We start from the raw sequence: 19,724 nt of genomic DNA on the forward strand, positions 1-19,724 counted from the left end.
ATGACCCTGGGGATGCTGCAATGGTCGTGTCATAAGTCACTTTTTTCAGTGACGTTGTAACTTTGAGTGGTCACTAAGTGAACTGTTGTAAGTGAAGGACTACTTGTATAAAGAATGTGTGGAGAAAAATATTACAGTTAATACTATAACTATTTATAATAACGTATTCTTGAGCCTGATGTTTGCGTGAAAGAAAAATAAACAAGTTGTATCTAGGAAGAAACATGGAGTTCCTTAAGTCTGTCTACAACTAAGAATCTGTATTATGCGCTTTTCCATTATAGAGAGAGTACAAATCAAGTAAGTATCTGTACAGGGTAGAGTCAGCAGAGATGAAAGACAGAACGGAGGAAGGAAAGAATGACAATTTTTTGCTTAACTACTAGCAGACCTCTTACCCAGAGATGTATAAAGGAAATGTTAGAGAAAGAAGGGAAATTCAGTAAAGATAAAAAAACCACACTGCTAACTCTCTGCCTATTGCCCCTAGTGGTCAATTGGATAATAGGCACAGAAAGCCGGTGCATGCAAAGTTGCATCCAACAAATATTGTGTGTGTGTGTGTGTGTGTGTGTATTCTTATACACAGTAGTGAATGTTGTATGTAAAGCCAACAAACATAATTGTTCTTCTCCTTTGATGCATGTTGATTTAGTTTGTGATGAAGACTGCAAGTAATCTAAATATTGTGAATTTCTTTTTCCACGTTGTGCTGGTTTTTCATTCCAGAAAGCCTCACATTTTTAAAAGTTACAATAGTGAAGGAAGCAAGGGGCTATTAAATGGCATGCATGCATTGTAAACTAATCCAATCACAAGAGCCGTGGTGGCACAGGCTAATTCTGCCAACTGCCAGCAGTTCAATTCTCACCGGCTAAAGATTGAGTCAACCTTCCATCCTTCCGAGATGGGTAAAATGAGGACCCAGATTGTTGGAAGCAATATGCTGATTCTGTAAACCGCTTAGAGACGGCTGTAAAGCATTGTGAAGCGGTATATAAGTCTAAGTGGTATTGCTAATTTTAGTCTCAGTAAGAGCCCAAATGCAGATACAAAGGCAGAATCCAATTGATAATTAAGAAACTATTTTTATTTGCACCTCATACTGTTATTTATCCTTACATTTTAAAACAAATGTGCTAGTTATGATTGATATTTCATTTTTATTATTGGATTCCAAGATAAGCCAGTGTCCCTGAGATGTATTTAATGTATGCAGCACACAGAATTTCAATCCAGAGGCTTTGGGCTTATTGTTAACACAGTGCATTGAATAATAGATAAAATGGATAGAACACTAGAGAGTAGTGCCAGTACTGGAGTTAAAAAGAAATAGATCTCACAATTACAAAGAAATATTTCATTCTGAATGTTTCATTGTTAATCCGTGCCTGCGCGTGAGGCTTAATTTTGAAAGAGAGGCAATATATTTGGACATTTTTCATTCTGGAAGTGAGTAAGTGACATTTCCCTCATGTCATGTTAGACTAACATGTCCATAGGTCAACCGAGCTCACCTTGTAGGGCAGAAAGAATTTCAAATGTGAAAAGAGTCTGTCCATTTTTTTTTCTCAATTTTTTCTTACTTCATGTTTTGCCCAACTGCCATGCCAATCATCTACATGCTGTCATTGTAGTGATTTTTTTTGCTTTCTTTTTGAATCTTCTTTTCCTCCCGTCAGTATTTCTTTGCTTCTCTCTTCCCATTATATAACTTGCTGTAAATATTTCAGATTCAGACTGTGGTTCTATATCTATTTACCTTGGAGCAAGCTCTATTGAACTCATTGAGTAGACATATATTGGATTGCACTATGCTTGAATTACTCCAGAAGAAAATACAAATGTGGATTGGGTCACACTCTATCATATAATTTCCTCTAGCAACAGTAACTCAAATGTAGACAATAGTTAGACAAATGTAAAGTGTTAATGTCAAAAAAAAAGAAAGAAGAAGAAGAAGATCCCAGTTCTTTTAACAACAGTTTTATCATTTCGAAATTGGGTTGTCAGAAATATAAATGTTTCATTATCTTTCTCCTGTGTCTTACAAGTTTTCTCTTTTATTTTAGTTTCAAGATAAACATGATTCAGTCTAAGACAATATAAATATGAGTGAAAGACTAATTTGAGGCTCAGATTTTGTTGGCAAGTCCAACATAAATCAGGACAAGAATTATTGTCTTTGGGTTTTACTACATAAATTAGCAAGCACTTCTTTTGATTAACATTCACATCTAGGGTCTTGGGCCACAGATTGACCCAGCAGTGTTGGGCATCTGTCTAATGTTTCCAAAGTAAGTCACATTCTGTAACATGTTGTAATATACATCCAGGACATAGGGTTAACATCAGTTTATCTTTGTCATTTATGAATAGAGAGAGGGAGGGAGGAATTTTTGAGAAGTATTACACAGAACTATTACACAGCCTGAAAAAATTTGAAACCCCTGCTTTAACAAATAATAGGTTTGGCCTGGTTTAGATAAAATCTTTAAGGCAAAGATATATGTTTGAAGATAGATTCATTACTATTTTGTGAAGAATGCGTGGATTAAGTTATTTATCCAAGCTGCTTTTGTATCTCTGTGCAAAATAAAGAAATGTTGATTGTAAATTTATTCCTGGTTTGCACAAGAGATATTATCATTTATCCTCCAGAGAAGACAATATTACTGTCTTAATTTGACCCATAAGTTTGCAGTGTCTTGTTCTTCTTTTTATCCATAATATCTCCAATGTAAAAATGGAAATAATTATGTTCACCAGAAACATGTGTGACTCACTAAAAATGGAATGCACAACCTTTTTTTGTTCTGAGAGCCTACTGAATAGAGTGTAGAGCCTACAACATAATAAAAACTAAAGTAAAACCTACGTTTGCTTCAATGCAATTTAAATGTAAATAAGATGAATTTGGCAGAGATCCATCTGAGTTTTTATGATTTCTCCCACGTATTTCATATTTTTTTCCCTATCTATCATATTACAATTCAGAATTCAATCACTACTTATTTTTTCATTCAATTAATATGGCCATCCATCTCAAACATATAACTTTAGATAGCTAACAAAATAAAAAAATATCAATAAAACATTTAAAAAACAATAAATAACAAATATAAGGCAGGTAAGATACAATCAACCAACACAACAACATAATTGAGATACAGGCTCAACCACATAACCTGGGCCTAAGAATAAACAACAAATCCAGGTTTTTAAGGCCTTACAGAAAGCCTATAGAGTCAGGGCAAATCTAGTCTCTGAAGGAATGATGTTCTAGAAAGTGGGCATCATAGCAGAAAAGGCTGCCTCAATCCCTAATAGATGGGACTTGGAGCATTTATTTTCTGCTGGATCTTATGGGTAGATGCAACTGGGGAGATTGTCCCACAAATAAGCTGGTCCCAGACTATAAAGAGCTTTGGATATCACTAGCAGCACTTTAGACAACACAGCTCGCAGAACCTAGCCATCATATGTGCCAAGCAAAAGATGCCCTCAAATGTTTGTGCCACTATAGCTTATGCTTCCAGAAGCTATTCAAAGGCAGCTCTATTGTGACAGTTATGTGAGGTCTTGGGGCAACAGACTGTAAATCTATATATTAAAATTTTACTTGTATGAATAAGCAGAATAAGGTACATTGACTTATGACAGAGTGAACCTATTTGCTTATGAAAAATCATCATCATTCAAGTATTCACCATTTCAATAAATGAAAGAAGTCTAATTACCTTTAGAGAACGTGAAGACAGAACTAATGTAATATAATTCACCATTTAATACATGCCTGAAAAATACCAGTCTTAGAGAAAAGTATTCAAGGGTCCTTGTATATGGTGGAATTTGTAAAGCTGTGATGTTTATGAGCTTACGTATATGCAAAATATTATGGGAAAATATTCACATGCTTTTAGAACTGCATATATTATACTTGGCTAAATTCTTCATATATATATATATATATATATATATATATATATATATATATATATATATATATATATATATAATCATTGTTTATATTAAAACTTGCTTCATATGACAGCAGTCAAACAATAACTACACTGCTGCTAAAGCAAAAGACCTGACATTTATTAGAACCATTCTTTTTTTCATGAGCTCCAAGGGTATTTGTCAGTATTTATCAAACAAACATGTCAATAAACAGTTGCATATTCAGTGAAGACAAACACTATTATTTTACAACAGGGGTCTTCAAACTTGGCTCTTTTATGACTTATGGACTTCAACTCCCAGAATTCCTCAGCCAGGCATGCTGGCTGAGGAATTCTGGGAGTTGAAGTCCACAAGTCATAAAAGGGTCAAGTTTGAAGACCCCTGTTTTACAAAATGACTACCATATACAGTACTAGTGCATGCTGCAGTAGCAAGCTAAGAAGGATTCACCCTGTCATCTGGAATACAAAAAATAAATAAATAAATCTTAGTATAAAAATCTTTTGCTGAAAATCTGGAAAGTCATAGTGAGTGAAGTGGATGATATCAGATGAAATGAATCAATGATCCAACTTAGGATACAGCGTCAAATATATTATTGATAGTTATCCTTGTAAACTCCCAGATTTTATTACAAGATAAAGGTAAAGGTAAAGGTTCCCCCGCACATGCGTGCTAGTCGTTTCCGACTCTAGGGGCTGGTGCTCATCTCCGTTTCAAAGCCAAAGAGCCAGCGCTTGTCCGAGGACCTCTCCGTGGTAATGTGGCCGGCATGACTAGATGCCAAAGGCACACGGAATGCTGTTACCTTCCCACCGTAGTGGTCCCTATTTTTCTACTTGCATTTTTACATGCTTTCGAACTGCTAGGTTGGCAGAAGCTGGGACGAGTAACAGGCGCTCACTCTGCTACACGGCACTCAGGATTCGACCCGCCAAACTGCCGAACCTCTGATCGACAAGCTCAGCGTCCTAACCCACTAAGCCACCGCGTCCCTCCCTATTACAAGATAGATGCCACCAAATAAACAAAGTGATCTTTCCTCATTTATTCATCTTTTTATCTTTTGTAAACAACAACAACAACAACAATGCATGCAAGGTATTTCTAATCTGATTTTCTTTGTTTGTACTTTATAGGGGCTTAAATACAGAAATCTGAAGTGACAGCATAAAAGAACGTTTTAGGAAAAATATAGGCAGCAATCAGATGGCCAAGCCAGTTTGGCAGAGCAACTCATGAGATCAAAGGCTTCCTTCATCTCTTTGTTAATTCCTAAACCACCTGTCCATTAGAATATTCAATTAGGGCATGCCTAATCTCTCAGAAGGTTATTGACACAAAATGGTACTCTGTTTTATAAAATTTACAGCAGCTTCACTGGTGATCAATATGATAAATGTTCTGGGACTTTATAACTATCTAGTTTCATTGTACCAGGAAACCTACCACACAAATTATCAAGTTCAAATGTGCAACTAAACGTGTGTTGCCATGATAAGGATGAAAGAGTTTTCTGAAAAACAGTGTATTTGACAGCATGCTTTTGTGGTTTTTGTTATTTTGCAAATTTCCATGGAACACTGTTTTCAGTGACATTTATGTTCTTTACTTTGACCTCGGTTGCAATAATAATATCTATCCCTCTTGAACTTTATTAATACTTGCAGGAAATGACTTTAATGACTATTTGTTTCAATGAAAAGATACAGAAAGAACTTTGATTACCAAAATAAATACTCTTCTGAGCTGCCTACATCAAGTTGCCATTTTCCCTATGAGACCGTAATTGTTGTTATTTTCTAGTTTCTGAAAGAAAAACATACTCATTTCCTCTGAATCTTATCTGCAGTATTTTCAGAATGCTATATCTATTTCAGAGAATTTTTCTCTCTCTCTCTCAACATACACAATTTTGACAGGATCTTCTTTTGTCTACTAACACCTGTAAAAGCATGGAATACTATTCTTGCTTTTTGGCTCTCAACTGATGAAATCACATGCCAGGCATTTTTTTTAATACTTTGAACACTGTCTGGTCCAAAGCATCTTTTTCTCAGTGTTTGGGGCAGCATTTAGCCAATTTGGTACCTTTCAGACATATGGACTTCAATTCCCAGAATTCTCAGTATGGCCATTAAGGTTGAAGAATTCTAGGAATCAAAGTGTGCCTTAGCTAAAATCAATTTCAGAAAAACTGATTTTTTCCCATCCTCCAATATCTTCTTAGTGTGGGCTGCATGCATTTCTTTTTAATGGCTTATTAGACACTGAGGGATTTTCATTTTGGGATGTGGAGCAGTGGGCTAATGCCTCCTTAAGTAACACCAGCTGCCTGCAATTAGTGCAGGTTCGAGTCCCACCAGGCTCAAGGTTGACTCAGGCTTCCATCCTTCCGAGGTAGGTAAAATGAGGACCCAGATTGTTGGGGGCAATAAGCTGACTTTGTAATAATGCCGCTTGGGGTGCGTGTGAAAGCCCTAATAAGCAGGCATATACATAGAATGAAGGCTACTGCTAAGCTTGTAAGCCGCCCTGAGTCTTCAGAGAAGGGCGGGATATAAATGGAATAAAAATAAAAATAAATAAATAAATGTATGCAGAGGTGATGCTACCAGAAGTCACTATTTGAGAAGAGACATTATAAAATAGAGATGAGCTAATGTGCCTGGAAGAACAGCTTCAGCAGACCCTAACAGCATTCCACTAAGCTAAGCAATGATCAAAGTATGACTTGGTTCATATAGTAAATTTGGCTAAATTTGGTTATGCTTAGCATATTGCCTGAATGAAGTGACATTGCCCAAATTTGGTCAAGATAGAAAACTTTAACAAAGCTTCAACTTGTCTCATTTAACTTAGAATGAATTTGACTTCAACTACTCTTCAGCACTCTCATTTTGGGGGGTGGGTGGGTGGGGGAGTGGGTTATTTTTTAAAAAAGTAATGTCAGCTGCTGGCCAGTTCACTGATCTGGGAAAAGAGGGACTAACAAACCATTTTCAGAAACAGTTTGTGTGATAGTCTGTGTTACAGTTAATGAACTGTATACTTAATCCACTGCTAATTTTAAGTATATTACTGCTTCATGTGAAACATAGCCAATACACAAGTTCTTCTGACTATATATAGGCCATCCTTTTTCTTTATCTTCAGACATATGATGTATATGTTTACTACATATATCCTGACAAAGATTCTGTGCTTTGGTTAACTATGAAGCCAGAGTCATATATCAATTATGGTGGAAAATATTAGATCTATTAGATATTTGAAATATTGGTTAATCAAAAAAGTGGTGCGGCAAGTCTAATGCATAGAGACTGTGGAAAAAAATATGCATTTCTCACTTAAGTAATGTTTCTGTATGAAACTAGGAAATATTGCAGTAGTCAACAGAAAACTTCAGCAAATAATCTAATTTACTACATAAATCTCTAATGGAGAAAAATGGGATGGCAATGTTGACTGTAAGGGAGAGACAACAGACTGAAAATAATGTATATTTTTACTTTGTCCCTCCACTTAAATAAGGTGCTGCTAAACTGAACTGAGAAATTCATTTTACTTTTGCACTCTTTTAATGAAATAAGAGGTTCGTAAGGTAGACAAGGGAGGGCATCTCCCACTGCAAGTTAAAGTATGCGCAAAAGAAAAAGATGAAATGTCATGCTTGTTTTAGATTGGAGTTTAAATTGAACAGAATAGGTCTCGTTTAATCCAAATTCATAATTACTCAAATCATTGTGGATATAAATCATTTTACTTGCAACTAAACTGTTGAATAACATCTTCAATAAGCTTGACTCCAAATAATTAAGTTGAAAAAAGTATTAGACCAGAAGAGGACACTTATCTTCAATTTTTATTTCTGGTGCTTGTTTCATAATGGTATCTAGCTGTGGCAAACAAATAGGATTATATAATTTTAACGAACTGGTACATATTTCATGCAGGGAGCAATGAACAAAAGCTTTTTCATAATGGGAGGTCTGATTATAATTCTAACTTTTAAAGTTAGAATACATGGCATCTCTTAATCTTAATAAATACCATACATTTTTCTGCAAACACAAAATCAATCCTCCCAGCTCTTTTTCACAAAACATTCATACTCCCACACATTTTGACATGTGTTTGTAACTGACTACAATTATGCCAACTGTATTTTTAATTCATGGCATCAAACAAAACTATAAATGAATTAATTATCTATTACAATCAAATGCCAAATTGATTCTGTCTACAAAAATTAATTAAAATTTAGAAAATGGAATTATTTATACCTTTTACAGTTAAGTACACCTGCATGGTTCTGGGCGTATGTTGGGTCTGCACTGAACAAGTATATAGACCATCATCTGACACATCCACATTCTGTATCTGGAGACTGTATTCTCTTTTATTTGCTGTTGCAATTGAAACTCGAGGATCTACTGACCACTTGTCTCCTCCTGCAAAAATAATACTTGATCGATTCAGCCAGGCACCTTTTGAAGCTCCATCTTCCAAGTAACATCTGTAAATTTAAAATAAAAGAATGTAATTAATAGAATGATCTTAGTTGTCTTTTAATGTTACTCATGACTTACATAGTTATGCAATGATAATTTTCTAGAATAAAGAATGGCTACAATAAGAATTGCCACTAATATCTGATTTATGAATATTTCTGGAAATTTTGTGAGTTTCTTAGAATAAATATCCCAAGTATTTGAAGTAAATTTAAAAAAAAACCTCTAGCAACAACATTCCCTAGTGCTTCTTTGTTCACCCATTCCTTATTTTTTAGTGACAACAAAATGCAGATATTTGAAATTCTGATCATAAATCAGAATGATTTTTATGTATTAGGTTTATGTAAGTCATTTGATGAGGTACTAAGATTCAAACTGACTATTACTTTGTTCTTCTGAAAAAGACCCAAAAGAAATACAAGCAACTAATCAGCCATGAACCAAGACTTTAAAGGACCTTGTTACATATTCCAAATATATTTTCTTGCCTATTTTCAGAACCAAAATATTAGAATAAGCAATTTTCTAATTTGATCCACTATGTATTATTCACATTTGTTATATTAATATGTGCTAAGAGCATATTCTTTAAGAAACACTTTAAAATTGGCAAAGAATATAGATTACCAATATCTCAATGGTAGTAATTCCAGTAATTTCTATAGCAAATGATGATATTTTTGTATATTACTTATTTCATCTAGAATAACCTTTGAATAATTAGAACACTGCAATACAAAATTCAATATAATACAGAAATTCTGTTCATATTAATGGAGCCAATGCATCTTAGGAAGGAACAATACTTTAGTCAGTGTGTGTCAGACTTCTGCCTCTCTAAGCTTCTGAAAATGCTCCATCACAGATTGAAGAGTGGTTCTTTTAAATGAGCACAGTACATCTCACAAATGAAATACACATCCATTGGAAAAGGTTTGACAGAATATCTACACAGTCCCTCAGGGGTTAGAACACCAGGCTGAAAATTGCTACAAAATCCCAAGCTGAATTCAACAGAGTAAGTCACTGCCAACAGTGTGAAACTAATCAGTTCAAAAATAAGGAACAAGATATTGCACAGAATCTAATTTACAGCCACTTTCATTCTCATGCTGAAACAAAAGCACAAGGAGTCCTCATAGATTTGTATTAAGAATGACTGGATCTCCATATTTAAAGATATACAGCCAGATTTCTAAAATTTTAAACTAACTGCATGGTATTATGCATATATGATCAATGCATGACCGTTATTCTGCAGTTATGAGGTACCTCATTGTCTTTTTAGAAACCTATATATATATTTAAAATCAAGGATGTTTCTAACAGCAAATTAAAAGGAGTTTCTTGTTGGGAAACATGCCGCCAGGCAGGGAAGAGTCTTCAAGCAAAGGATTAGCCTGGAATTATTATGCAGCCACAGGAGATCTTGGACTGACCCTCCCTAAGCTCCACAAAACCTTATCTATCTGTCTCCCTAAAAGAAAGAAAGCAGTTTGGGAAGATTCCTATATTACAGGAAGAATACAGTTAATAGTTAGTTAGCTTGAGCCCTATGTGTGTGGATTTGGTTGTTTTCACCTGACATTTCTAGCATATTGTAGAAATATATAAAATGGCTTAATATAAAATACCTATTCTGGATCTATTCAGAAGGAGGGCCCTTATACATCTTATTTTTAATCCCAATAAATTGTATTACCTGCTTCTATCCTGAAAGGCTCCACCTACTATCAGCCATTTTGGCTTCACCAAATATTACAAAGGATGTTTCATTAGTGTCCCTGCTGTTCTGTTCCAGCCTACGACCAGCCCTGTTTGAATGTCAGGGACAACCCCTTTTTATAGTCAACAGGCTGGGAAAAAAACCAACCAAATTTATTGACAAAGAAATCAAAAGTTCAAACAAGAGTTAAACCAAAAGTTCAGACAAGAGTTAAACAGGAATTAACAGACCAGGACTCTAGCAGAAGATCTTCAAACGGTTGCCTTCAGCAACCAGCACCTCCCACACCTTCCCCTTTTATCAGCAGTCCCAAGGCGTGGCTTCTCATTGCCTTCTCCCGAGTTGCCTCATTTCCTTCCTATGTTCTGCTCTGCTAGATTGCCTCCTGCTCTTAGCGTCCCTGAACAGAGCCAGCTGTGGATCGTCTTCTTCCAATACCTCGTGCTCACACGGCTGAGTCTGATGAGGAACAAGACAGGAGGGGCCAGGCTGAGAGTCCTGCAGTGCATCAGAACCTCCCTCTGACACCAAAGGCTCTCCAAACCCCTCCTCCTCCTCCTCTTCAGAATCATCAGACCCAGCTGCGGAACCACAGGCTGACACTGAATCACAACACCTGCTCAAGTCCTGCTCTGATGTCTCATAATGAAAAGGAGTTCCTGGGAGGGACAGGTAAAGTATCCTGGGACTCTATGAGAAGAGGATATATTGCCTGCAGAGACACCCATGACATGAAACTGTCCAGCAGTGGCTATATTGAGCAGCAGGATGGTGAATGATTATCTCAGTGACAATGGCAAAGGGATTGTATTATACTTTGAGGGAGATGGCAACGGTAAACTACTCCTGTATTGTACCAAATTAATTGAATGGGCAGACAAGATAAAATGACTGAAGACATAGTGCATAATGTTAGAATCAGCAGGCTGAATAGTCCTCAACATGCTTCTGAGGAAGAGCTGAAGATCTTTCAGAGTATTAATGGTGTATATGATGTGACTAGATTAAAGCCCTTTAGGATGTCTAGTTCCCATTGTTGCCATGCAGGAAAAGGACATTCAAAGCTGTAGAGAGAGAACTACAGTGGGAACATGGGAAGTAGGGAGCATGAGTATGGAAATAGCCCGACATAGACAGAAGATCATACAGTTTACTATTAAGGACACCAAAACCAAAGAAGAAACAGCACTGGTTTCAAAATTGGGAAGGATATAGCAAAGACATTATTTGGGTACAGTGCAGTTAATGATCAAATAATATCCACTACATTTCACAGACAACCCTAATTATTATTATATTAGCCAAACTCATGCTCCAACCACTGAGGCAGAAAAAGAAGAGTTTGACAAGTTAATGGTCAGATTCAACCTAAAGTCAACAGAACATGCACACAAGATGTGCTGTTGGTGATTAGAGACAGGAATGCCAAAATTGGAAACACTAAAGAGGAAAGTGTAGTTGGATTGTATGGCCTAGACCAGGGGTAGGCAACCTCGGCTCTTTTATGACTCATGGACTTCAACTCCCAGAATTCCTGAGTAAGCATAGCTGACTTAGGAATACTGGGAGTTGAAGTCCATGAGTCATAAAAGAGCCGAGGTTGCCTACCCCTGGCCTAGACCCTAGGAAAAAGAAATGACATAGGGTAAGGATGTATACATTTCTGCCAGATTTCTCATTACTATTACAGGTTTTTACTTAGTGATCCTAATTGGGATGGGCAACTCTATTCTGAAGTAAAGTGGTCATTAAGTGAGAAATCATATGATTCTGATTGTGCTTTCCAGCTGGAAAAATACAATACTACTCAGTTTCACATTTTTGGCGTTTATTTGCCCTCAACCACTGTCTCATCCTTTGGAATGCCTGAGTGCCTGCTTACTGTCTTGTACACATCAAAAGAAATGCAAGTGTGCTGGCAGCTCTGGAGCATGGTCACACTATGCAAGCAGCTTATTCCCTTGAAATCTTTCCTCTCCAATCCTTTGATCTGTGAGAGAAGTGCATGAGGAAAAAAAAGCAAGCAGGCAAGAGGAAATTGTAGGCAATTTCTTGTTTCTTGACTCTTTTCTACTGTCTATGCAATTGCATTGTTTTTGATATAAGAAGAGCAAACAGCTTACTCTCTTGCAATCCCTTGCTCTGCAATCTCTCTGCTCTGCAAAACAATCATATAGAGTAACACACGGACACAAACACACAAATATACATACAGCAATACTGATGAGTGATGAAGAAATGTTAGGAAAATTGTGAGAAGACATCCAAGGAAAGGTGTAAGGAATTATTTACTAAATTCCTTTTTAGGTTAGAGCAGTTTTTTTTTCTTAAAGTCTGCTCTCAGGATAACTGGGAGTTCCCCCAAAACCTTCTCAGGGCTCTGCAAAATCAAAATGATTTGTCATGTGTTGAAAATATTTGCAAAAATTTTAAACACTGTGCCATTCTTCTCTGGTGGCGCAGTGGTTAGAATGCAGTACTGCAGGCTACTTCTGCCAGCAATTTGGCAGTCTGAATCTCACCAGGCTCAAGGTTGACTCAGCTTCCATACTTCTGAGGTCAGTAAAATGTGGATCCAGATTGTTGGGGGCAATAGGCTGACTCTGTAAACCACTTAGAGAGGGGCTGTAAAGCACTGTGAAGTGGTACATAAGTCTAAGTGTTATTGCTAGGGCTATTATTCTTTACTTTTTAAAAACCTATAAAGTTTTCTTGAAGAATTTTTTTTAAATATTGTTATAAATATTTTTATTTATGTTAATAATGCTATTTTTATGTGATTCAATAAGTAAATATTCTATGAAAAAGTCAATTTAAATTTCTAATACAGTAAATATCAATAAAGTTTGGTCACCATATCACAAAAAAATATGTTGGAAGTTTGGAAAAAATTCAGAGAAGAGCAACTAAGATTATCAAAGGCCTGGAGACTAAAATATATGAAGAACGGCTGTGGGACTTGGGTTTGGGTTGGCTAGTCTAAAGAAAAGAAGAAATAAGGGGGACATGATAGCAGTATTCCAGTCTTTGAGGGGCTGCCACAAAGAAGAGGGGGTCACATTATTCACCAAAGGGAAGGATAAGAAACAATGGCTGGAAACTGATCAAAGAGAGAAGCAACCTGGAATTAAGGAGAAAGTTCCTAACAGTGAGGACAATTAACCAGTGGAACAGCTTGCCTCCAGAAGAAGCTAGACCACACATGTCAAACGCAAGGCCCGGGGGCCGGATCCGGCCCATGAAGTGGTTCCATGTGGCCCGTGAAGCCATCCTGGAAACAGTGAGGGAACGGCCCCCATTGCCTTGGCCCTGGCCCAGGCCGGCCGGGAGCCAATGTACAATATTGTGGTGGTCATCTATGCTGAAATACATTCAGTCTTAGCTCCACAAGGCTATCTGGAAACAGTGAGGGACCGGCCCCTGCCACATCGGCACTGCCTCCTGGGCACACGCTGGGGAGGTATCACCCTTTGTGAGGAATGAAGAAATGCACCATCGCCTGGAAGTGGCCAGCACATGGCCCTGCCTACTTTGGGAAGGCTAGGGGCTGGGCAGCATTGCGCTTCTCTTCAGATTCGTGCCCCCCCCGGCCCAGCCTCTTGGCACTGTGAGGGGAGCTCCCTGCTGCCTGCCAAAACCGGGCAGGCTGGGGGCTGGGCAGCATTGCGCAGGGCAGCCTTGAGGAGTAGGTAAGTGCAGCTGGGTGCCCCCTTGGGTAAGTGGGGCTGGGCTTAGTGCCATGGGTTCTTGATGGCTGCGCTGGGCATTTGACCTCTGCACCACCGTCCAGTCCCCCCAAGGCCTGAGAGGAACAGTGAGGCTCCTCCAGTGGACCATGCCTTGGCACTTGCCCCGGACCCATCTCCTGCCAGAGACCCTCAGATCTGATGCACTCCTGACCAGACCACCATAGGCACCCTTGACACAAACGATGTACAGCTGGCCATGGCCACCCAGTAGGCCACATGCACTCATCACGCCTACCCAGTAGACCGCACCCACCCTGGCCACACCCATCTGCCCCCCCCAAGGGCAACCGCAATGCTGATGCGGCCCTCAATGAAATTGAATTTGACATCCCTGAGCTAGACAGTCACTTGTCTGAGATGGTATAGGTTCTCCTGCTTGAGCAGGGAGCTGGACTAGAAGACCTCCAAGGTCCCTTCCAGCTCTATTCTATTCTAAATATAACCCATACAAACAAAAGCTCTTTTGGAATCTTCCATTATTTTTTAAATTGGAAACGGTCCCGAGAGCAAAACATTCAAGAAACAGTGGCCTCAGAAAAGATCCATAGGCTGAGCTATAATAACAAAAAATATACTGTATATATAGTATTATATAATACCTAATTAGAGTACATTATACCATCAGCATCACCACCACCAAAGCTGATACTAATATATAAAATGTAACAGGAGCATGAATTTTCTTTAAACAACGTCTTTCTTTGGTCCAAGATTTTTCCTTATGTGAAGATATCCGTAGTTGGTTTTTTATTATTACTTTTTTTCCAATGCCATTATTTATACATTTAAATATATTTATTTATTTATTTTTATTTAAAACATTTATATTACTGCCCATGTTTCAGCCAAATCAAGAATTAAAAGATATATAAAATCATTTTCAAAACTATAAAACACAACTGGTTGAAATATAAAAATAACAATATCCTGGTGCCAGTCCATGTAAATGTGCCATCATCCAATCTTCTCCCAATGCTTTGTGGGAAAATGCTAATAGTAGTATGTTAATAGTATTGTGACTGTTTGATCATTATCCACTGCCATTACCAAAGCTTACTGAAGTATCAGATTACGATACTTCAAGGAAAGTTTCTAGTTCACCTTTAGCCAAGTTCAATGTATGAATCTGAGCCAATCACAGTTTGAGCTCAATTTACATCATCAAAATTGTTGTTTTGGACAAACATAGGATAAGTGTATTATATATGCTGCCTTGAGCTCTGGTACAAAAAATATAAAGTTGTAGAAATGTGGTTTATAGTCTGGTTATATTATTAATTGGGAAGACTAATTTACTGCCTTTAGCATCTATAGACTACTGCAAGAAGTATGGATTTACATTTTGTACAGACACTATAAAATACTTAGGTTTATGTTTTTCTTGAGCTGTATCACAATATGTTGAATGAATTATGTTTAACTTTATAGCTGTGATTTCAGTATGTATAGCGCAATGGCTAAAATGTCGATTAAATTTCTCCAGTAAGTTTAATGCAATTAAAATCAATATCACACTGAGACTAGTGTGTATTTTAAGAAGGAATGCCTCTGAGATAGTTACACAAATTAATAAGAAAATTTGTATGGTAGGCCAAAACCCTTCATATTTAGTTATTAATATGTTAGCAGTTAGATTTTGATTCAGAATTACACAAGAAATTTACATAAAATAAATTTGAAGATAGTTGAGAAGTTGTTCTACTGAAATATCCAGACCAAAGAATGTTTAAATACCTTAAATTATTTAATTTAATAATACTTGTTTAAAAAATATTGTGTTTTGAGTATGAGTTACTATAACATCTACTGAGTAATAATATACAGATGAAATATGTTACTGATGAAATAGCATAGGCCAGATGTTTTAATTGTCTCAGAACTATTGCAGAAATGAAACTAACTACTCAATTTTATATCAAATTAAAACACAGAATGAAGGTTAACATTAGTTATGTGCAGGGCTTTTTTCTCATAAAATGCTCAGAACGGTGTTCTGGCACCTTTTTTTGCAAAAAAAAAAAGAAAAGAAAAGAAAAGAAAAGAAAGAAAGCTTTTGCACAAGCTATGCTACTCCCTCTATTGGCTTTCGAAAGCCAATAGGAATTGCTGCTGAGCGTGCCAAAAGACATGGCCGGCAAACGTTGCACTGGCAAGTTGTCTACAGCGAAGGCGAGTTGGTAGGAACTTTGTATCCCTCCCTGCTGCCCAACTGCACCATCTCAACTAGGTAAGTAAGAGAGGACAAGGAGTGGGAGGTGGGTTCTGCGGAGTCCATGTGCATTCCTTCCTTGTGCTCACCCATGTCAGCCAGGCTGGTGGCCTACCCGGTGCTGGACCTGTGCCACCATCACCTCGCCCTGTGTGCCTAAGTGGCCACCCTGCATCTCCTGGCCCGCACCGCCTCCGCCGCCCGCCCTGCACAGCCCCGCTATATAGAGCATGCCCTGCTGCTCCCACAGCACCAGCTGCGCCGGCTCCAGCCCTGGGGGGCAGCCCGCCACCAACACCCCTCACACCCGTGACCGCAACAGTGCTGCCCCCCCGCCCTCCCGCCTCCTGCACCCGTCAAGATGAGAGTTCCGGCACCTTTTTTTTTTTTTAGAAAAAAAGCACTGGTTATGTACTAATATAACCAATATAATTATATTGTAGTCTTCAGAAATGAAGAATCTAAAAAACCAATCCAATCTTGTAAAAATCAATGATTCCTGGTTTTACAAAATGTAAAACATACTTTTTATGATTTAAGAATGAAATTAATTCATCAGAAAATATTATTGCATGTCTATTGAATCTCTAATTTTTTTAAAAAAAGAATAGAGATCAAATATTTTTTGCCACAAAAGAAATTTAAGGATGCTTTAACACATGTGATTCAAACCTTTGCTGCCTTTGCTATGTTTTCAAATCATACAATATAGTAACACAATTTAGGAAAGAATTACATTATAATAGTTGAATATGTAAATATAATGTTAAATTATATTCCTAAAATATGGAATTTATCACTTTATGAAGACCTCTGGCACTAGTTAGTCTGGGATTCAGAAATGAGTATACTTTTAGATAAATTGTAGTAGCATGGAATAGTTGAGTATATAAGTCTGTTATCTATGTTTAAAAGATTTATAATCTACAAATGAGAAGATGAGGCAATATTTTTCTTTGGCCTATATAACACATTCTTTGCATCGGTCTTCACACAAAAAGAAATTATAGCCGAACCCACCAAAAACATAACTGAAAAAGACAGACTAGAAATAAAAAGCTAAAATAAACAAAAAAGGTAAGAGAACATCTGTCTGATCTTGATGAACATAAATCACCATGACCTGATGGATTAGACCCCAGAGTTCTGAAGGAACTGGCAGATGTCATCTCAGAACTACTGTACCATATCTTTCAAAAATCCTGGAGTACCGGGGAACTACCAGAGGATAAGAAAAGATGATCTTCAAAAAGGGGGGAAAAACCTGACCCAGAAAACTACAGACCAATCAGGCTAACATCAATACCTGGGAAATTGCTGGAAAAGATAATCAAACAACAGATCTGTGAACATCTAGAAACAAAGTTATAACTAGCAGCCAGCAGGGGTTTGTTAAAAACAGATCATGCCAAACCAATCTTATTTTATTCTTTTATCAGGTGACTAAATTGATGGAGCAGAAAAATGCTGTACATGTGATATACTTGGACTTCAGCAAGGCATTCAACAAGTAGACCACAACCTATTTCTTGGGAAGCTTAAAAAAAGTGGAATAGACAGCATCACCATTAGGTGGATTTTTAACTGGCTGACAAACCGCACTCAAAGAGTAGTCCTTAATGGTGCTACATCTACATGAAGGGAAGTAAGCAGTGGGGTACCACAAGTTACTGTCCTAGGCCCAGTACTCTTCAACAGTTTCATAAATGACCTAGATGAGGGAATAGAAGGGGAACTTATCAAATTTGCAGATGACATTAAGGTGGGAGGAATAGCCAACACCCTAGATCAGGGGTCTTCAAACGTGGCCCTTTTATGACTTGTGGACTTCAACTCCCAGAATTCCTCAGCCAGCTTGCCTGGTTGAGGAATTCTGGGAGTTGAAGTCCACAAGTCACAAAAGGGCCAAGTTTGAAGACCCCTGCCCTAGATGATAGGCTCAAGATCCAGAGGGATCTTGACAAACGTGAACACTGGGTCCTATCTAACAAAGTGAAATTCATCTTAGAGAAAAGTAAAGTCTTACACTTAGACAAGAAAAAGCAAAAGTACACATACAGAATGGGTGAAACCAGGCTTAATAGCAGCAACTGTGACAGGGATCTTGGAGTCTTAGTGGACAATCAATTAAATATGAGCCAACAATGTGCAGCAGCAGCAGCAGCAGCCAAAAAAGCCAATGCAATCCTAAATTGCATCAACAGAGGGATTCAATCAAGATCACATGAGGTACTCTATAAAGCTTTAGTAAGACCACACCTAGAATACTGCAGCCAATTTTGGTCTCCATACTATAAAAAAGACGTTGAGACTGTAGAAAATGTGCAGAGAAGAGCAACAAAGATGATTAGGGGACTGGAGGCTAAAACGTATGAAGAACGGTTACAGGAACTGGGTGTGGCTAATTTAGTGAAGCGAAGGACCAGGGAAGACATGATAGCAGTGTTCCAGTATTTGAGGGGCTGTCACAGAGGGGAGGGGGTCCACCTATTTTCCAAAGCACCTGAAGGCCAGACAAGGAATAACGAATGGAAACTGAAGGAGAGACTCAACCTGGAAATAAGGAGAAATTTCCTGACAGTGAGAACAATCAACCAATGGAACAGACTGCCTTCAGATGTTGTTGGTGCTTCATCACTGGAGGCTTTCAAGAAGAGACTGGACTGCCATCTGTCAGAAATGGAGTAGAGACTCCTGCTTGGGGAGGAGGTTGGACTAGATGACCTCAAAGATCCCTTCCAACTCTGTTATTCTATTCTATTCTATTCTATTCTATTCTATTCTATTCTATTCTATTCTATTCTATTCTATTCTATTCTATTCTATTCTATTCTATTCTATTCTATTCTATTCTATTCTATTCTATTCTAGGCGCACCAGACCTTTGGAACCGTTTACCGGTTGAACTCCGGATGGCTCCCGACCTTTGCTCCTTCCAACGCGATCTGAAGACCTTTTTATTTGAACAAGCCGGCCTGGCCTGATGGGGGATGTGTTAGGGTTTTTTATTGTGGTTTTACATTATTATTTATTGTTTTAGCTCGGGCCCTGTATTTAATTCTCTTTTAATTTTTGTATTTTGTATTTTATATGTGCCCTGTTCACCGCCCTGAGTCCTTCAGGAGAAGGGCGGTATACAAATATAATAAACTTAAACTTATTATTCTATTCTATTCTATTCTATTCTATTCTATTCTATTCTATTCTATTCTATTCTATTCTATTCTATTCTATTCTATTCTATTCTATTCTATTCTATTCTATTCTATTCTATTCACAACCTTAAGAGCTGAATTAGTTTCATATTGATATTTAATGGATATCATACAACTTTTTTGTGTTTTCAGTAGGTTTTCTTTTATTTTTGTTGCTTACAACCAGCAATGGGACTGGAATTTCCACTGTAATTCAGTGTGGTCATAAAGCAGATCATCACATGACCACAGTAAATCACTGTGGTTGTTAAGTGAATCACAGGATAATTAAGTGAATTCAGCTTCGTCAGTTGACTTTTTTTTGTAAGAAGATGGCTAGGAACGTACAGATTGCAATCACAT

At 37.6% G+C, this 19,724-nt stretch overlaps 1 protein-coding gene across 1 annotated transcript in view; it reads right to left on the reverse strand.

Moving 5' to 3' along the window:
- NEGR1 (neuronal growth regulator 1) overlaps positions 1-19,724 on the reverse strand; it is a gene marked incomplete at its 3' end in the record, with an annotated part of 559,704 nt that overhangs the window by 271,572 nt on the left and 268,408 nt on the right. Inside the window, exon 2 of the mRNA XM_081325757.1 lies at positions 8,253-8,485. Within this exon, the coding sequence (XP_081181883.1) occupies positions 8,253-8,485 (233 nt within the window). The remainder of the gene's footprint in view (positions 1-8,252; positions 8,486-19,724) is intronic.

The sequence above is a fragment of the Vipera berus genome (genome assembly GCF_964194415.1).
Source record: "Vipera berus genome assembly, chromosome: 3".
NCBI lineage: Eukaryota > Metazoa > Chordata > Lepidosauria > Squamata > Viperidae > Vipera > Vipera berus.